Below are 18,067 nucleotides of genomic sequence, written 5' to 3' on the forward strand. Positions count from 1 at the left end.
TTTCAGTCAGAGCCAGTGTGGTATGTGAATTGTGCAATAATTTGAAGAGACTCAAGCTAGAATCACCATCCATCAAGAAAACTCAACCAAGAGGTACGAATATCATGGAAACTGGGCATCTGCATGACCAGGTGTTTATGTAATGCTACTGCCTCACAACAAATTTGGTGGTGGACAGTGGGAGCATTTGCTTTCCCCCTGTACGAAGTTAGTTGTGTGAACCCAGCCCTATCCATCAGAAATTCTTATTTTGAAAAAAAACCTCTGGATATTTTCCTTTCTCTGTTTAATCCTACAAATACTACTAAGTTTGGTAGCCTCATTGACTAGCAACTGGTTTAATTTGACATTCCAGGCTCTTGCAGCCTGCTTCAGTCCATGAATACTTTTCTGCACTTTACATACAAGTTTTTCTTTACCAGGTTCCATAAATCCTGGAGGCTGCTCCATATAAATATCTTCTTTGATGTCTCCATGAAGAAATGCAGTTTTCACATTCATGTGATCCACTTGCATTTTCTTTGCTGCTGCAATGCTTAGGAGTGTACTTACTGAGGTGTGTTTTAGGGATGTGCATGGAACCGGCGACTGGTAGTTTGAAGGTGCGGGGGGATACCTTTAAGGACTGAGGAGGGTGTTCTTACCCCCCCCCCGTTCCCCCCTCTGGTGCTGTGCTTTAAAACAGTTCCGTGGGGCGTCAGTGTACCTCCTTTCCACCCCGGTGCTTGGCGGAACGGAAGTACCCAGTGCACATGTGCAAACGCATGCACAATGGGCCCTTCCAGATAATGGATGAACCATTGGACTTTCAAACTTTTTTTGGAGGTCCATAAAAGGGTCTTCAAACTGGTTCATGCACATCCCTAGTGTAATTTACAATGGGAGAAAATATCTCATCATAATCTTCCCCATATATTTGCAAGAATCCCTTTGCCACCAGTCTCACTTTTGTACTGCTGGACATCTTCTTCTACATTTTACTTAATTTTTAAAATCCACTTGCACCCCACAGTTGATTATAATGTACAGTTATACAGGATTATGAGGCTCATCCAGAATTATAAATCAATATTTTGAAATACTGCTCAGTAGAAAATAAGGCTTCTTTGAGCACTTGCGTGTTTAAGAGATGGCCAAATCTTAACGTTATTAAAAAAGCTACAATTAAGAGCAAACAATGCAAAGAAATCTTTTCACTTATTCAATATTCCTACTGAATCAGCATTCTGGATACAAAAATAGTCTAGCTTCCGACCTGGATATGGGACGGAAACTGCCTTGGTCGCCCTGGTGGATGACCTACACTGGAAGATAGACAGAGGGAGTGTGACTCTGTTTATTCTCCTGGACCTCTCAGCTGCTTTCAATACTATTGACCACTAGTATTTTAAAGCCCATTATAACAACGGGTGCTAGTTCCCCCCCCCTTTAAGCATTCTTCCTTTCTATTGGGTTAAATTTTTAAAAGGAAAATGCTGCCGCCGCCGCTGCCACCGAACTTCCACCCTCCCTCCCAGCTTCCGAGACCTCCTAACTCTGGCCGAACTCGCACCCTCCCTCCCAGCTTCCGAGACCACCTTACCCCGGCCCATGTCAGTTGGGCGGAAAAAGTCCTTAATTGAAGAGTGAGAGAGGAACTCGCAAGCAGAGCTCCTCTCTCTGCAAAGCCTCTTCCGGAACTGGCGCTTTGGGCACGAAGGACACCTATTGGGTCCTTCGCGTCCATAGTGTCAGTTCGGGCAGAGCCTTTGCTCAGAGAGGAGCTCTGTTTGCGAGCTCCTCTCTCCCTCTTCTATTAAGGACTTTTTTCGCCCAACTGACATGGGCCGGGGTAAGGTGGTCTCGGAAGTTGGGTGGGAGGGTGCGAGTTCGGCCGGGGTAAGGTGGTCTCGGAAGTTGGGAGGGGGGGTGGGAGTTCGGCGGCAACGGTGGCGGCTGCATTTCCTTTTTAGTGCTGTTTACGGCCTCCGCTTGGCCCCCGGTCCCGGTGTCCATCTCCTCTTGGCGAGGTGGCGGCTCTGCCGCCGCCTCGGCCATTTCCCCCCGCCGGCTTCTCTCCTGCCTCGTGGTGGCCGCTTCTGGCCTTGCTGCGGCCGGGCGAAGCGGCCAAGATGGCGGCCTGGTCCTTGTCTCCATTTCTGTCTTGGTGCGTTCTGGGCATGCACTCCGCGCATGCCCAGAACAGGCAAGGCACGAACGCACGCTTGGTGTCCGTCCACGGATGGACACCAAGCGTTTTATTAGAGAGGATGGTATCCTTCTGGGATGTCTCTCTAGGTTGGGACTTGGGGGCATGGTTATACAGTGGGTCCACTCTTCCTACCTTGGGAGTTGTACTCAGAAGGTGGTGCTGAGGGATGCTTGTTCCACGCCTTGGCCTTTGGCCTATGGGGTGCCACAAGAATATATTCTGTCCCCCATGCTGTTTAACATCTACATTAAACCTTTGGGAGAGGTCATCCATAGGTGTGGGCTGTGGTGCCATCAGTAAACTGATACCACCCAGCTCTACCTATCTTTTAAGTCAGCAGACACCAGGGAGGCTGTGGATGCTATGAACCATGGTTTGGAGGCTGTTCTGGACTGGATGGGTAAAACTGATTATCCAAGTAGTGAAGTAAATCTGGTCTTGGGGGTGCTTCTGGACCCAATACTGTCCTTGGAGGCACAAGTGGCAGCAGTGTGCAGAAGTGCCTTTTACCAGCTATGGCTGATGCGCCAGCTGCGACCCTACTTGGAGAAGTTGGACCTGACCTCAGTCTCCATGTTTTGGTAACACCCAGATTGGACTACTGCAATGCGCTCTATGTGGGGCCGCCCTTGAAGACAGTTCAGAAGCTCCAGCTGGTTCAGAATGCTACTGCAAGGATGCTCGTGGGTGCAAGTCACTTCACGAGTATTACACCCATCTTGCGTCAGCTTCATTGGCTACTAGTCTGCCTCTGGGCTAGATTCAAGGTGCTGATATTGACCTTTAAAGCCCTACACGGCTTGGGGCCAGGGTACCTGTCGGATCGCATTCGCCCATATGAACCTGCCAGGGCCCTCTGCTTCTCATTTCAGGCCCTGCTCATGGACCCACCACTAACAGAGATCTGACTGGCGGGGACTAGAGACAGGGCCTTTTCGTTTGCAGACTTTTGGCTTTGGAATGCCCTCCTTGAAGAGCTTTGCAGTGCTCCCTCTCTCAGTGTTTTTAAAAACAACTAAAAACACATCTCTTTAAAGAGGCTTTTTAATGTTTCACCTGTTGTGTATATCTGGTAGGTTCTTTAGTTTTAAGATTTACGATTTAGATTTTAATTTGGAATTTTAAAAGCTAATTTTTATTGTGGTTTTACCTTGGATTTTTAACTTGTTTAATTTGGTTAATTTTATTAGTCAAATTTTATATTGTAACTGTTTTATAAATGTGAGCCGCCCCGAGTAGTAATGTACTGGAGGAGTGGGGTATAAATATTTTAAATACATAAATAAGATACATACCTGAAAAGGTGAAGATGGTGGTTCTCGACATTTGGTAAAGTAAGTAAAGAGGATTCATGTTTCCATCGCCCCTGAATCAACATTTGTATCAGACTGGTTATATTTAGAGCAGTCACCAACCAGCCTTGGTTTGCTGAAACATCCAGCATTGCCTAAAGAAATAAAATGATCAGTTTAATTCTCTCTTTTCAATGTCCCACATGGATGAAAACTCATATTTCTTTCACATACTTTTAATATTGGTACGTTGATTTCATTGAACAAAAATGGGAATTGTTTGTCTTGATCACATTTAGGAAACCTTTTCAAGTCTTGAGTGACACAGATAGGTCTCTCAGATTTACCCTTTGTACTGAAGGGAAGTACACTAAGCAAATTTGAATAGGACAATGATGCGCCCTGGGCTTTGTATCTGTTGTCCATCTTTCCAAGCTGTGATCAGTATAATGCCCATGGGCAAGATTTCTGCTATTAATAGCCTAGGAAAAATCAAGCCATGTGTCTCTACCTCAGATTCACAAGGTGTTTCTTCCTTAGATGCACCAGCTCCCTTTTGCTATGTCTTGGCAGTGGCACCTCAATCTTGCCTTGCCTGGACTTTTGCTCCTGCTTTGCTTTTCGCCCCCAGACCAGCCCTTTCCCCTAACCCTCTTGGCTGCAAAATCGTGGTCCTTCAAGATCAGATCCCCCTTGGATTTTTCTTGGATCCTGGCCCCCTGCCTGGCCCCCAGGTTCCTGCTCCTGCCTAACGCCTTCCTGCTTATCCAGGAGAAGAGAGGTCCTTTGGTATTGACCAAGCCACAAGGGTCCAAACACCTCACCAGACAGATTGAGGTAGTAGCTAACCCGTTCTCAAACCCTTCCCTCTTGCTTCTTCCAAAATCCAAGAACTGTTCTCTCCAAAGACGTCTCTCTGGTCAGCCTTGAGTAAACCTAATTCAGAACTCAAAGCCAAATTGCATCTTTGTGAGCCGTAACTGAGTCGACCTGTTGATTTTGTTAGTTTTATTAGTTAAATATTGTTGCCTATTATGTTTAGATTGTTTTTAATGTTGTTTTATAATATTGTTTTAAAGAAATTTTAAATGGTTGTGTTTTAAATTTCTTGTTTTTGTTTTTAATTAATGTTTTAATGTTGTTTTTATCTTGCTGTAAACCGCCCAGAGACGTAAGTTTTGGGCGGTATAAAAATATGTAAAATAAAAATAAATAAATAAATATTAATGTCTATTTCTCTTCCTATGCCCCCCAAACCCTATAATAAACCTGATTCTATTTTTGAACTTTAACCTCTCTGTTCAGTTATTTCTATGACTGAAGCTTTGCACAAATTCATTCTGAGGTGGGCTGCTCCATTCAAGCTTGCTAATTCCCCCACACAAGCCCCCAAATTAGTCAGGGGTATCTGCCAATTCCCTGGGAGCAGTTTCATTAACATATGCATGGAGTAGAGAGAGTGGACAAAAATTTTTTTTTCTCCCTCTCACAACACTAGGACAAGAGGTCATCCCATGAAACTGAAGGCTAGGAAATTTAGGACCGACAAAAGGAAGTACTTTTTCACAAAGCGCATAATTATGCTATGGAATTCTTTGCCACCAGATGTGGTGATGGCCACTAGCTTGGATGGCTTTAAAAGGGGTTTAGACAAATTCACGGAGGACAGGTCTATCAATGGCTACTAGTCTGGTGGCTATAGACCACCTCCAGCCTCAGAGAGACGATGCCTCTCAATAACAGCTGCAGGGGAGCAATAGCAAGAGAGACGGCATGCCCTCAACTTTTGCCTTTGGGCTTCCCAATGGCATCTGGTGGGCCACTGTGTGAAACAGGATGTTGGACTAGAAAGGAATTGGGCCTGATCCAACAAGTCTCTTCTTATATTCTTATGGGTTTAGAAACCAAACCAGTCAATTAAGCAATTCTTCATTTTAAGGTAATAATAGAGTTCATTTTGAGTATTTGTTCTTGAATACAGAATCTGGTGGTTTTTCAAACTCTTAAGCATCATCATATAAGACTCAAGGCTCTCATACAAAACTATTTTTGAAAGCACTTATAGCTAGTAGTATATTACCAAAGTTACACTTGTTGACTATGTTTACTGCTGTTGCAGCCAACTATGAATTTGATTATGTATATGACAGGGTCCCTTATGGGCAAATTTTATTTTCCATTCTGGTTGTTAGAAGTTGTCAAGTTATGTCAAGGCAGAAATCAAGAGAGGCCTGCTTTAGTTCTAATAAAGGTTTCAGTCTTATGGAATATTACATTTACATGCCCAATAATCATAGTAGTTAAAACTATTGTTATGCAGGGAGGGCATTTCCTTGGCCAAAAGGTGCTCACATACCATTAGTGGCAAGGAAATACCACCACATACATTGATGTTTAACAATGATGTTAAATTAGCTTTGTCTCTCACACTCTCACAACAAGAGAGTGTCCTTTAGATAATTATTGCTGTAGTGTTTCCAATTCCTCTGAAAGTCTGTATACACAATGTGATTTAGATCAATGAATTCTCTTGCCTTTGGTGGCATGAGGTCACATACACACAAGTCCTGCTTACATATGACTTTAGCAATGCCTGAAAAGAAAATCGGAATACCTAAATGTTGCATTTTAACCAGCATTATCATGAATACCATACAATATTTGAAGTGTAAAACATCCTTTCTAATTTTCGTTTGTTTTTCATAACAACCCTGAGAGATAGGCCAGCATTACTCCCATTTTACTATGTGAGAAACTGAAGCTAAGAGAGCAGGATTTCTTGTTCTAAGTTCAGGTCCTGCTCACTGTTTTATAGTATTTAAGTTGATCTTAATAAAGGTATTACACACTTGCTACTTTTGGATTCCCCACCCATCCCCCGCTAATGTGCCAATAAGGCTACCTGCAAATTTTGATGGATTTGCATAATCCAGTCAATTAAAAAAGCCAGCTCTGGAAGCTAAGCCTTTAGGTGCTAAGTTTTGCCTTGTGACTTTTGATTATTAAGAGCAATAAAGTATGCAACATGTACATCTGTTTTTTATGTCTATTTACTCCAGTCTTCTGAGACCTCTCTATTCTAAACAATCTATTTTCTTCCTTCTACCAGCACCAATCTAGCAATTCATCTCCTAGACATTGTTCTGATCTTTCTTTTGACTGCTCAACTTCACTGGAGTTTTAATATGGTGCATAACATTTGGATGCAGGATTATCTCTGACAGCTGCATATAGCTGCATTTGAGAAATATTGTTTAGGGCATGCACAGACCATTTTGTTATTATCTGAAGAACATGACAGTGGGTTGCATGCTGCTGTTGTGCCATTCTGCCAATTTTGCAAAGATATTAAGGATTGATCATGCAGGTGGGTCTGGCAACATGGTTATTTTCCATACCAATGTTACTGGCCCCTAGGACAGAAAATGTTGAAGTGGAAGAACCATACAGCCAGCCCCATCCGTATGACCTTCTGCTATCAAATAATACGACATCACATGGGAATTGACTCCACTGTTGGCAACGTTTACATCAGGCCACTGCTGAAGAGATTTTCAGCATAGACCAGAGACAGATCTTACCTATGGGCAAAGTGGATGGTGCTCACGTTAAATTTCTCAGTCAGCCATGTTGTCTCTGCCTCCATTTTGTGTGCCTACTGTCCCCTTGTGGTTCTCTGCTGCTTTTGCCTGCAGCTGCTTTAAGAGTTGTGCGGTGGGTGATGGTAACACAACCTCAAACAACAAATGAAAAGCCCCAGACCAGGGTTTCTTAACCTTGGGCCCCCAGATGTTGTTGGACTACAACTCCCATCATCCCCAGACATGGCCTTTGTGGCTGAGGATGATGGGAGTTGTAGTCCAACAACATCTGGGGGCCCAAGGTTAAGAAAACCTGCCCCAGACCATTTAAAATATTATATTAATAAGGCAGGGGCCAATGAGCATGCTCACTTTTGTTTTTGCAAAGTGGGTGGTCATAGGACCAATCTATAAACCAATAATAGAGTGACTAGGCTGATTGAGTCCTCAGGCAGCCAATCGAAGTGCTCAAAGCATGGGGAAATAATTTTTTTTTGGCTACTCAGAATAATCTAATCACCATCTTAGAGAGCAGGCAGGCTGTCTGGCTGTTGGTAAGTCTGATCTTTTGCTGGCTTTGTTGTCTGGAGGGGAGGAATGCAACCTTTACTTCCTTGCTCTCTAATCTGATCTGTATGCAAATTATGGCCCATTCCCAAAATGACATGCCATAAAACCGTGGAAGCAACAGCAAACTGTAAGACTGGACTAATTAGATTAGAAACTGGCATAAGAAGCTAGAAAGCTCTTTGGGGCATTTGCATGAGTCCAAACTGCTTTTCAAATAATTGCAGAAGTGGCTTTCCATGTGGGTGTGATATTGAGAAGGAATTGATTCTGTTGGAAGGAAAACAATTTTTAAAAATCCATTTGCCATGCAGAGAGCTAACTAGCCATTTCTCTGGATTGTGGCCAGTATCTGTAACATTATGTTCACTGGGGGTTATGAGAAAACAAGGCTCTTGAGAAGACAAGGCTCAGCCAGGGGAGCTTTGCTACACAAAGTTTTGTGAACAGGAGTTTGCTAACAGATACTGAGTGAGTTTTGCATCTAGTTTAGCAGGGAAGTGTTGGGGTGGTGCACAAGTAGTTCCCCTTTATCACAAAGAAGACAGCCAGCACGAGAAGGTGAGTAGTACCTCACTTTTGTAACTTTCTTGGAGAACAGAACTTAAAACCTTTAATTAGCTGACAAATGAAGCTAAGACCTAGCAGTCAATAAACAAGCTCTATATATTCTAAACAGCCAATAGAACTAGTTATGAAGGTAGAATGCCACCAGGGGAAGGGGTGCTTCCCTACGTATTGCAGGGAGTGATGTATGTAAGACTATCTGTCTGAGGGGCAGAAGTTGTGGGTACATGGATGAGTGCAAAGAGCTCCAGGCTCTCAGGGAACAGCCCCCCCCTCGAAGCCAATGGAACTGACCTGGAGAAGCTCAGGGAGGCAGAGAGGTATGTGGATGAGATCCTCAGGCATGTGATAGAGGCAGTGGTACTCTTTGGACCAGATTTCCAGGTGGAAGTCTGATCCCCCATGCCAGCTCGGGGGGGGGGGTCCTCATGCCCCCTGGAGCCTCGAAATCCCTATTTTCCTGCTGCAGCCCAAGCACGACTGTGAGGAGCAAGTACGGCTGCAGCCTGATCTCCTCCCAGAAGCAGCCTTCCTGAGGTCCCCTGAGCTTACCATTAGCTGTTCGGCAGGTGGGCAGGGCTTCTGGAAACCTTTCTATTCTGCTGGGGGGCCTTGGAAAGCTTGCCAGGCAGCTGAGAAGAAAGGATGCAGATTGGTGGCCTGCACACACCACATGTCCTGGCCCGCCCTGCTGTGCTGAGCCTACCTGGGACTTCTCCGGAGACCTAGTAATGGAGGTACTGTATGTGATTTCCTTTTTGTGGTGATCCCCCCCACTTCAAATATTTATGGAACGGCTTGCCATAGGGCTTTGATATTGGGCAGGTTGGGAGGGCTCTAAATTTTTAATTTGAAATGGATTGGGCAATGTATTTTTAATAAGTTTTTAAAATTAAAATAAATAAATAAAATCAAAACAGCCCTAGAAGTGGCTAGTTTCATGGCAGAAAACTACAAAAAAATTTGGAACTGAAGCCACCCCTTAGACCATCATTCCACTCCCAAACGGAGGAATCTGCCATTTGCCTTCATAAAATCCCCTTTCTGTCCCACTGTTTAGATCTTCTGGAATGGTTTGGTATAGGGCTTTGATATTGAGCACAGATGTTACAACCACAACACATGCCCCTTGCTTTACAGTTCTCACTCAGATCTTCTGGATTGCAAACCAACTTGAGCATAGGGCTTTAAAAAAACACAACTGTTTGTTTATTTGGATGTTAACACCTCCACTTTCACTAGATGTGAAGCACTGTACGGATAGAGAAAACTCTTGGATGGACACACCCAGGCTAAGTGGTGGGACAGAGAGGGGCACCCAGCTGCTCATCAGGCAGGGAGTAGAAAAAGAGAGATGGGAATGCATCTTTGCTTCCTATGGTGTCCTCTAAGTTACAGGTGATGGTTCACAGCTGCAGCAAGTATCATTGAAAAACCTGTGATTTTTCTATTATTTAAGTATGCATTTTTAAAATAGGCAGGTAGAGCTGCCCTTGTAATTTCAGAATGCATTTGTTTTCCACTTTTGTACCAGGTGTCTGCTTTACCTGTGGCATATAGAGATTTATTTACTTTTACATGTATATAGCTTGTGCTTCCTCCAAGAAGCCCAGGATGATGCACGTGGTTACATGTATCCTTCCCAACAGCCCTATGAGGAAGGTTAAGCTGAGCATTAAGTGACTGTCCCAGAGTCACCCAATGAGTTTCATGGCTGAATGGTTATTTGAACTTGGATTTTCCCAGTCTAGTCTAGCACACTAACCGCTGTCCCACTCTGGCTTAGTGTTCTTTCTTCTCGTTTTGATTTATTATTAGTAGTATTCATTTCTGAAACAATCAGACAGACAGCTGCCCTGGTGACTTCAGAATGCATTTACTCTTCACAGAAGCTGCCTTTTGTAGCTGGTCTGTGGTTTATTTGTGGCTTGTGCAGTTCTTTTTCTGTGTGTGTGCGCGCACATGCGTGCTTGTGTTTTGATCCTTCCGTGTCAGCTACAAATCTACACACTACTGTAGTCTTGTTAAGCACTATAAAACAACTGATGTTTTCCCCTATTTCTCTGTATCTCTACTGATGAGCAATTCAGATTTGTGTGTGCGTGTGTTTGTATTTTGATCCCACTTGTTAGCTACGAATCTACACTTTGCCAGTTATTGCTAAGGCACCCTCCTAGTCCTGGCTCAACCTCCACAGCTGCCCACAATTGGTTCCACCTCTCACTACTTGTGGCTCCATCAACTGCCCTGCGTCCCGCCAGTCCCAGGAACCACCAGCGGCCACTGGTGTAGGCACAAGGGTGTAGGAAGAGTGTCCTCACATGTTGGCTATGCGGAAAACAAATTTAATTCAATTGTATGGAATCAGGAGGCAAGTTGGTGTTTTGCCTATTTGGCTTCTATCCTGAACTCATCCCATGCAACTGAAATGAATTAAGCCAACACATGTTGGCTGGCATGAATGTTTTGAAATAATATTTTAGGATGTATCCCACGAACTGTCTGCTTCCCATATCCTAAGAATGTTTGCTTTTGCTACAAACCTATTGACTGCTGCATAGAAAGGACTTACACGGGCTGCAAGAAATCATGAAAATCACATTGACCTTAGCAGTAGATGAAGGGCTAAACTAAAACTAAGCCTTTGTATAAAATGTAGAGTTTCCATCAAAATTCATAGCTCTGAATCAGTCCCCCTCTGCAATATCTAGCACCATTTATCCACGGCCTGATATAATTGTCTTCTGTGGTTCCCCATCCCTGTTCTGCATAATTGGCTGCTCCAGGTATGGGGGAGGAAAGGTAAATCAAAATATAGTGGACATTTTCGAGGGGGAGGGGCAAACCAGACATGCAACCATTGTTATCAGTGGAAATTGTGTGCATCTAGTTTGGACCACAGAGAGCTTTTAGCGTGTAAGAACAACTATGCTGGAGTACCATTGTGCTTGCACATATTACTAGTTTTTTAAATGAAGCATTCAAAGAGGTATGGAACACTTTAAAAATCAGGAATGTTGATATTTCATTAATATATCTAGAAAGCTATTAAGACATTGAGAGTACTGAAAACAGAAATCTTATTCGAAAAAGTAAGACAACTATGGTGTGTATTTTATTTAGAGCATTAGGTTTTGGATTTTGATGCTAGAATGTATACTTCAGACTCCTTTTACAATCCACTAGAGGAATGCTAAGCTGTCTATATTAGCCCGTACATTTAATCAAATGTTTTACAGACAAACAAAAGGCAGCATTTACTTAAGGCAAACTAAACAGTGGAATCTTCTTTAAACAAAGGAGTTGTTTACACATGCAGAGCTATTTCAATTAAATTACACTGATCCTGGAAAAATGTTGAGTTTAAAAGGCACACAAAGCTGGTTTCAGTCAGAGTGGTGGTGGCAGGGGAGAAGATACAGCTTAAACTGGCAGTTAATGCTTCTATTTCAACAAGTGCTGTTTCTGACAAGGTGAAAACTAAACACTGATGTTCATAAATATTTAAAAAATATTGCTTAAGGCTGAATGTGTTCCATTTTTTATGAAAAATAAATAACCCGGGGGAAAATGATCTTCAGGGCTGTAGCCAAACTAGCCAATTGGAAGGAAGCTTTTTACAGATGGAAACTTTCCCACTCTCTCCTTCTCATGGCAGCACCCCCCCCCCCGTGTTCCTCCTCAAGTTGTTCCTGAGGATCAGGGACCTTGCAGAACAGGATGACGTATGCTGATAGAAGGAGGTGGGAATCCCTGGAAATCAGGTGGCGGCACCTTCTGTGAATGGAAGCTCTGCCTATGCAAGGTGCTTCCACCTGATTTTGGCAGATGCCCCCCCCCCCAGTGTTCCCTGTGACAGAGATTCCCAGATGTTAACTACAGCCCCCATAATCCTCAGCCAAAAGCCATTGCAGCTAAGGATGATAGGAGCTGTAGTCAACAACATCTGGGAATCTCTATTACAGGGAACACTGCCACCACGCCGTAACCTCCCATGCCTCAAGTCATCCAGTTCTTGAGGATCTCTTGATCCCTGGAAGCAGGTTTGGGGAACAGGGCTGCAGTGGGAGAATGGGGTGGGGAAAAGTCCCCTTTGTGCAAGCTTCTTTCCACTTGTGTTGATTTGGATACAAATGATGAAGACCATTTCCCCCTAATTATTATTATTTTTAAATAATAAATGGCTTTTGGGGAGATGCTGGGCACTGAAGAGTGCCCTTCCATGAGCTTTTTTCAGTTTAGATACAGGTGGACCTAGTTACTTTGGAGAAGTTATCTAGTTACCTTGGAGAAGCTGCTGCCAGTCTGTGTAGACAATACTGAGCTAGATTTACCAATGGTCTGACTCAGTATATGGCAGCTTCCTATGTTCCTCACATCATCAGTGGATCTGCGTATCTGTCAGTGGACCTGACATCATCAGTGGATCTGCGTATCAGTGATTGGGCAATTGACACCCGACCTTGGGTTTAAAAGGGTCAAAAGCACATATCCAAGGTTCCTAGGTGGTGGAAATGACCTCTGAGGTCATTTCTGGCCACCATTTTGTGCCTTTTTTTGAAAGGAAAAAAAAAAAGACTATGAATTTTGTGGGAAAATGGCAGAATTTTGGCTTTGGGGGGCATTGCTGGGCAGTTGGAGACCTGCAGAGCATGGTATGGAATCTCTCTCTCTTATTTCTTCAGTTTTTAGTCATTTTTAGCTTCCAGGAACCTAACCCCCAATTCCCATTGCCTCAATGCCTTGTTATCTATGGTTATGCTATCCATGGCTTCAGCAGAGAATGGAACACCCACCGATAATGAGGTCCACTTGTACCACCATATTTTCTGTATTATTATTTTTTAAACAGCCTACAAAATTGGTTCTGGGAATTTGAATAGGAAAGTAACATTTAACGTATTGTCTGAATGATTTCCATCCTCTCTCTTGTGCAGGCTACCTCTGAAGACTATTCATCTAATAAGAAGCAAATGAATCACTGTGTGCTCATCACAGTGACACTCTATAATCATTGCACTGCCTCCTTACAACCTTTTAAGCACATGGCTTTGGAATTCAGAGATTACATTTAAGAGATTATTTTTTCCCCTACACCCCACATGATGAAACGGGTATTCTCAGTTTACGTGGACATACAACGCTATTCCTCTTCCACAGTTGGAACTACACCAGGGCTAAGAGGTTCTGCCTAGTCAGAATTCCATCTTTCTACTAGGATATCCTGGGTTGTAATGCATTTTATTTTTCTAGGGGCACTTCCTAAACTTGCAGTTGTACACATATAGCATTTATCTGCAAGCACTTTCAGTTCTGTCATGGTACTTGAAGAATGCATAAGGTATCTTTTACAGCCTCTGAAAAAGAAACGAGGCCCTTCTCTGAGTATCCTACTGTCTAAGCGGTGGCAGATGGAGACTCCCCTCAACTTTGGATTGCTCCCCATGGTGCTTCTTGTATCATGACTTCCTCCTGCTGTTTTACTGTCAGGGACTGAAAATATAACAATTTTAACTTGCCTGGCATGCCCCATAGTGAAATGGTTAAGAACTGTCCACGATGCTGTGCAAGGGGGCTGTTCCAGTTCAACTCACCATTGCACGATTGCAGGTTGTGTGCCACTTGCATTATTCTCAAAGCAAGAAGTGTGTGACCTGTCATCTTGCAAGGGTGAGTTGGACTGAAACAGCCACTTCCTAGCACTGTGAGGTGTGTGTGTCAGAGGCCCAGAGTGGCCTGCGTGGTTATGAACTGCCCACATTACCCTATGGGCATGAGAGCCATGGTTTGTTTGTTCTTTGTCAGCCACATTGAACAGTTTACATGGAATAATACTAATAACTAGCTGGGCTGGCCTGCTTCTCCTGGCAGCCAGGCCGGCCCGCCGCCACATGCTCCTGCCAGCCGGGCAGCCTGCCACCTGCTCCCGGTGGCCGGGTAGCTCGCTGCTGCTGCCTGCTGCTCCCGGCAGCCTGGCCGGCCCGCCGCCTGTTGCTGCTCCTGCCGGCCGGCTGGGCGGCCTGCTGCTGTCTACTTCCAGCGGCTGGGCCAGCCTGCTGCTTGATCCTGGTGGCTAGGCAACCCGCCCCCGCCACCCCATTTTCTCCCCGTCCCCGTTGCTAATTGGCAGCTGCTTGCGAACTCTCGCGAGAGCTGCCATGTATGGGATTAGCAATGGGTACGCCTAGGAGGAATAAATATATAGATAATTGCTGTCCATAACAAATTATTCTCCAGGTGACTAAAAAAAAATAAAAGATACAATTTAAAAACACACTATGCCTTTGCGGAGCTGCTCCCGAAACATTGTCGCATTCACTGTTACATTGCCCACTTTATACTGATGAAAGAGATTTATTTTTATCTCAGTATCTGAAAGATCTCCAAAGCCACTCAGTGGAGACAATTCTTATATGCTTATTAGAAGACAGGGACCCAACAATATCCCTGGCGGTTGCTAAATTTTGTTATACATTGACCAAGCTAAGAGAAGCTAAAGCACAGCAATCGGTTACTGTCAAAGATTCCTGATTTTATATATTTGATGACATTTTAGACTTTGTTTCCATTATTGTTTTCTCTTTTTACTGTGTATATTCTGTGTATATTGATGTTTGATCTAAGATTGTAAATAAACAACTAAACTAAACTAATAAAAGATACAATTTAAAAACACATTTAAAACTAACAAAACAAAAAAGTACCAACAAATTTGACTAAAAAGACAAAAGCATTTAAAAAGTCTGGGGAAAAGAGAGTCTTCACCTGGCATATTAAAAGAGCATAGTGATGGTGCCAGGTGAGCTTCATTGGAGAGGACATTGCAGGTCCAACCCTAAGTTAAAAAGAAGTGAACCATTCTCATTTTTTCCAATTGTGAAGCTGTTTACTTGTCTCAACCAACATCTCAATCATTCACACCAATACAATGAATATGACAAACATTTATACAGGCAAATTTTATTAATTGTGGGTCATCCATGGTTTTGTGTACCTGCAGTTGGGTATTTGCCACCCAACCCTGGTATACATGTGAAAAACTGGCAACTAAAGAGTTAAGACTCATGTATATATGGGTTGGAGGTGGGCGAAAATGACCTTCGAGGGCCTGGAAATAACTACCAAAAAACCAAAATTATGGCCTTTGCCAAAAGGCCAAAAACCCACTCCTGGAGTATAAACATAAACAAGATTGAATAGGTTGTCTACTTCAATTACCTAGGGTGTTCCTGCATGCCATTGGCATCAGAAAAGCCCACAGAATGGAGGTTCTGCCCACATCCGCTGGCAAAAATTGCCAGTTGCTAGGGATGTGCAAGAAACTGGGCAGTGGAAGTTTGAAGTGGAGGTGGTTGACTTTAACGGCGGGGCAAAGTGGAGGGAGGGGTAAGTGCACCCTCTCCTGCCGAGGCCCACTGCACATGCACAGCGGCCTCCAAAACAGCCACTGCGATGGGGAAAATGCCAGGAAAGGGCCGAAGAACACCTGAACCGTGTGATTTTTGACACAAGGAAGGCTGACAGGAGGGATGGGGAACCTCCACAGACACGCCCCCCCGGCCTCAGAGAAGCCCCCTGGAGGGAGTAAGTACTTTAAAAAAAATGACTCATGAATCCCCCCCCCAACCCAACCTAGGGGTGGGGGTTGATGGAGGCAAAACTGAACTGGCCCGGTCCAGTTCGGGTCTACTTTGGACTTGAACCGGACCAGCTGGTTTTGTGTACACCTTTAGTCTCCAACAATGTCCTGCACCTCGAGATTGGCATGATGAAGGTGGAGGCCAGAGAATGGATGGTCATACTCAACTACTGGCTCAAACTCTCCCTCAGCCCCCTGGGTCTAACTCCCCTAACCTTACAGGACAGTTTTCAATCTAATCAGGAATGGACAGTCTATACAAAAATGTAATCCCTGGGCCTCCCCCCGTCTTTCCTACTTGCCATGAGTTATGATCAGACAGAATCACTTATCAAACAACGTATAACAGATATAGAACAGGATCCCGATCTTGACAGGGTCCTGAACTTCCACCCCAACAAAAGATTCAGATATCCTGCATCCCCCACTCCATATTTAACACAGCTGGAAGTGCCAAATTACAGGAGGGCCTTCACCCTGTCCCAATGCCTTGCCCTGCCCTCAGCCGTATTAGTGGGCAGATATAGAAAGACCCCTCTCTCAGAGCATCTGTGCCCCTGTGACTCTGGGCAGGACAAAACAACAGTGCATGCCCTCCTCTACAGCCCATGCTGTATAGCAGGGGTGGGGAACCTTGGCTCTCCAGCTGTTTTTGAACTACAACTCCCATCATTAATTGTGGCTGGGAATGGTGGGAGTTGTACTTCAAAAACATCTGGAGGGCCAAGGTTCCCCACCCCTGCTATATAGAGACATTCACATCAACCTCATCCTACCGCTGCTACTCTAGTTTCCTGGACATTCAACCCAATTCTACACTGCTCTATTTCTCTCTGATGCGGAACCCACCATCAAACATAATACTGCCAAGTTCTGCCCAGAGGAAGTGCCAGTCCACCATATCTCCCACTTTCTCCCCTTATTCTCTAGATCTCTGAATGTCACCCCTCTGGAAAATGGGAGGCTGGAGAAAGGTAGCTAGGGCTCCTACCCTGTTCTGTACTCCATTTGCTTGCAGACTGAGTATTCCCATTTTGTATACAGATCTCCAGAGGGGCTGGTTCAGCCTGCCTAGAAGGATCCTGGGAAATCAGATGACCGGGCTAGCCTTTTTTTAACTGGCTATTGGTCAGAATAGGTGCCTGTAAGTTATTCTGATTTCTGATTGGTTAGGGCCTGCCAATCTTTATGGTAAAAATGAAAAGAAAGGTACATCCTGATTCATACTAAGGCACTAAATATGCAATGTGAGTAGTAACTAAGTATGGTAATTACTTCATTTGGGGCAACAGATCCCACTGAACACCCTAAGAGGGAGGAAATGGCTTTACAAAGAAATTCAGAAAAAAGACCAAGAGCCAGTGCCATCTATTGGCAAGCAGTGAAAATGCAAAAGCAACTTTCAAGCAAGAGACAGACACAAGCAGGGAAAGACAGAGGGGAAGAAATGGCATATTTGATGGGAGAATGGGGGGCTGGCAAGAAGGGAGGCAACACCCCCTCTGCCCCAAATGAGAAGCCTCCTCTGGCCACTATTGAAAAGGCCCTCTTCCTTCAACCGCCTGACCTCATTTGGTGGGGGGCACTTGGAGCAGGGTCTCTGCAGAGGATCTTAAGGTTCAGGTAGACACATAGAGGGTAAGGCGCTCCTTTAGATAAACCAGCACTTTAAATTGTACCCGGAAACAGACTGGGAGCCAGTGCAACTGATGAAGCACCAGCAGGATAGATATGTTTTATTGACTTTTCAATTGTATTATTGGTCTTTTGTTGCCAGCTATTATTAATTTATTTTATTTATCATATTTTTATACTGCCTGATATGTACATCTATAGGCGGTGTGAGTTGTAATGGAAAAAAAAGTGGGGTAGTAAATATTTTAAATCAGATAAAATGCATATAGTAAACCACCAACAATTCTTGCTCTAGCTATACTGCTAATATCCAACTTAAGTTTCTTTTTTGAATATTTCTCCCATATATTTCTCTCATTTTCCTTTCAGTTCCTAATGTTGCTTGTTGCGGAATAATTAACTATTACCCTACCAAACTCTTTATATTGAAATGTGCGCACAGAAGTGGCCACAGTGACAAATCTGTTGTAGCACAATATATAACTTCAGTCTGCAAAAGGGAGGGGTTGTGTGTGGGCTCTATAATGTATTCTGTTGCTACCCCTTTTTCAGTTTTGCCTTCCTAGAGCAGTTTTTGACAAAGGAGTAGGGACCT

The 18,067-nt window shown here is 44.0% G+C and overlaps 1 protein-coding gene across 2 annotated transcripts in view; it reads right to left on the minus strand.

Annotated features, from left to right (window-relative positions):
- The window catches only part of ASCC3 (activating signal cointegrator 1 complex subunit 3), a 362,371-nt gene that overhangs the window by 15,866 nt on the left and 328,438 nt on the right, over positions 1-18,067 (minus strand). For both annotated transcript variants that reach the window (XM_053266329.1, XM_053258340.1), the window contains exon 38: positions 3,487-3,638. In XM_053266329.1, the coding sequence (XP_053122304.1) occupies positions 3,487-3,638 (152 nt within the window). The remainder of the gene's footprint in view (positions 1-3,486; positions 3,639-18,067) is intronic.

Source organism: Hemicordylus capensis, chromosome 1 (assembly GCF_027244095.1).
Source record: "Hemicordylus capensis ecotype Gifberg chromosome 1, rHemCap1.1.pri, whole genome shotgun sequence".
NCBI classification, from domain to species: Eukaryota; Metazoa; Chordata; class Lepidosauria; order Squamata; family Cordylidae; genus Hemicordylus; species Hemicordylus capensis.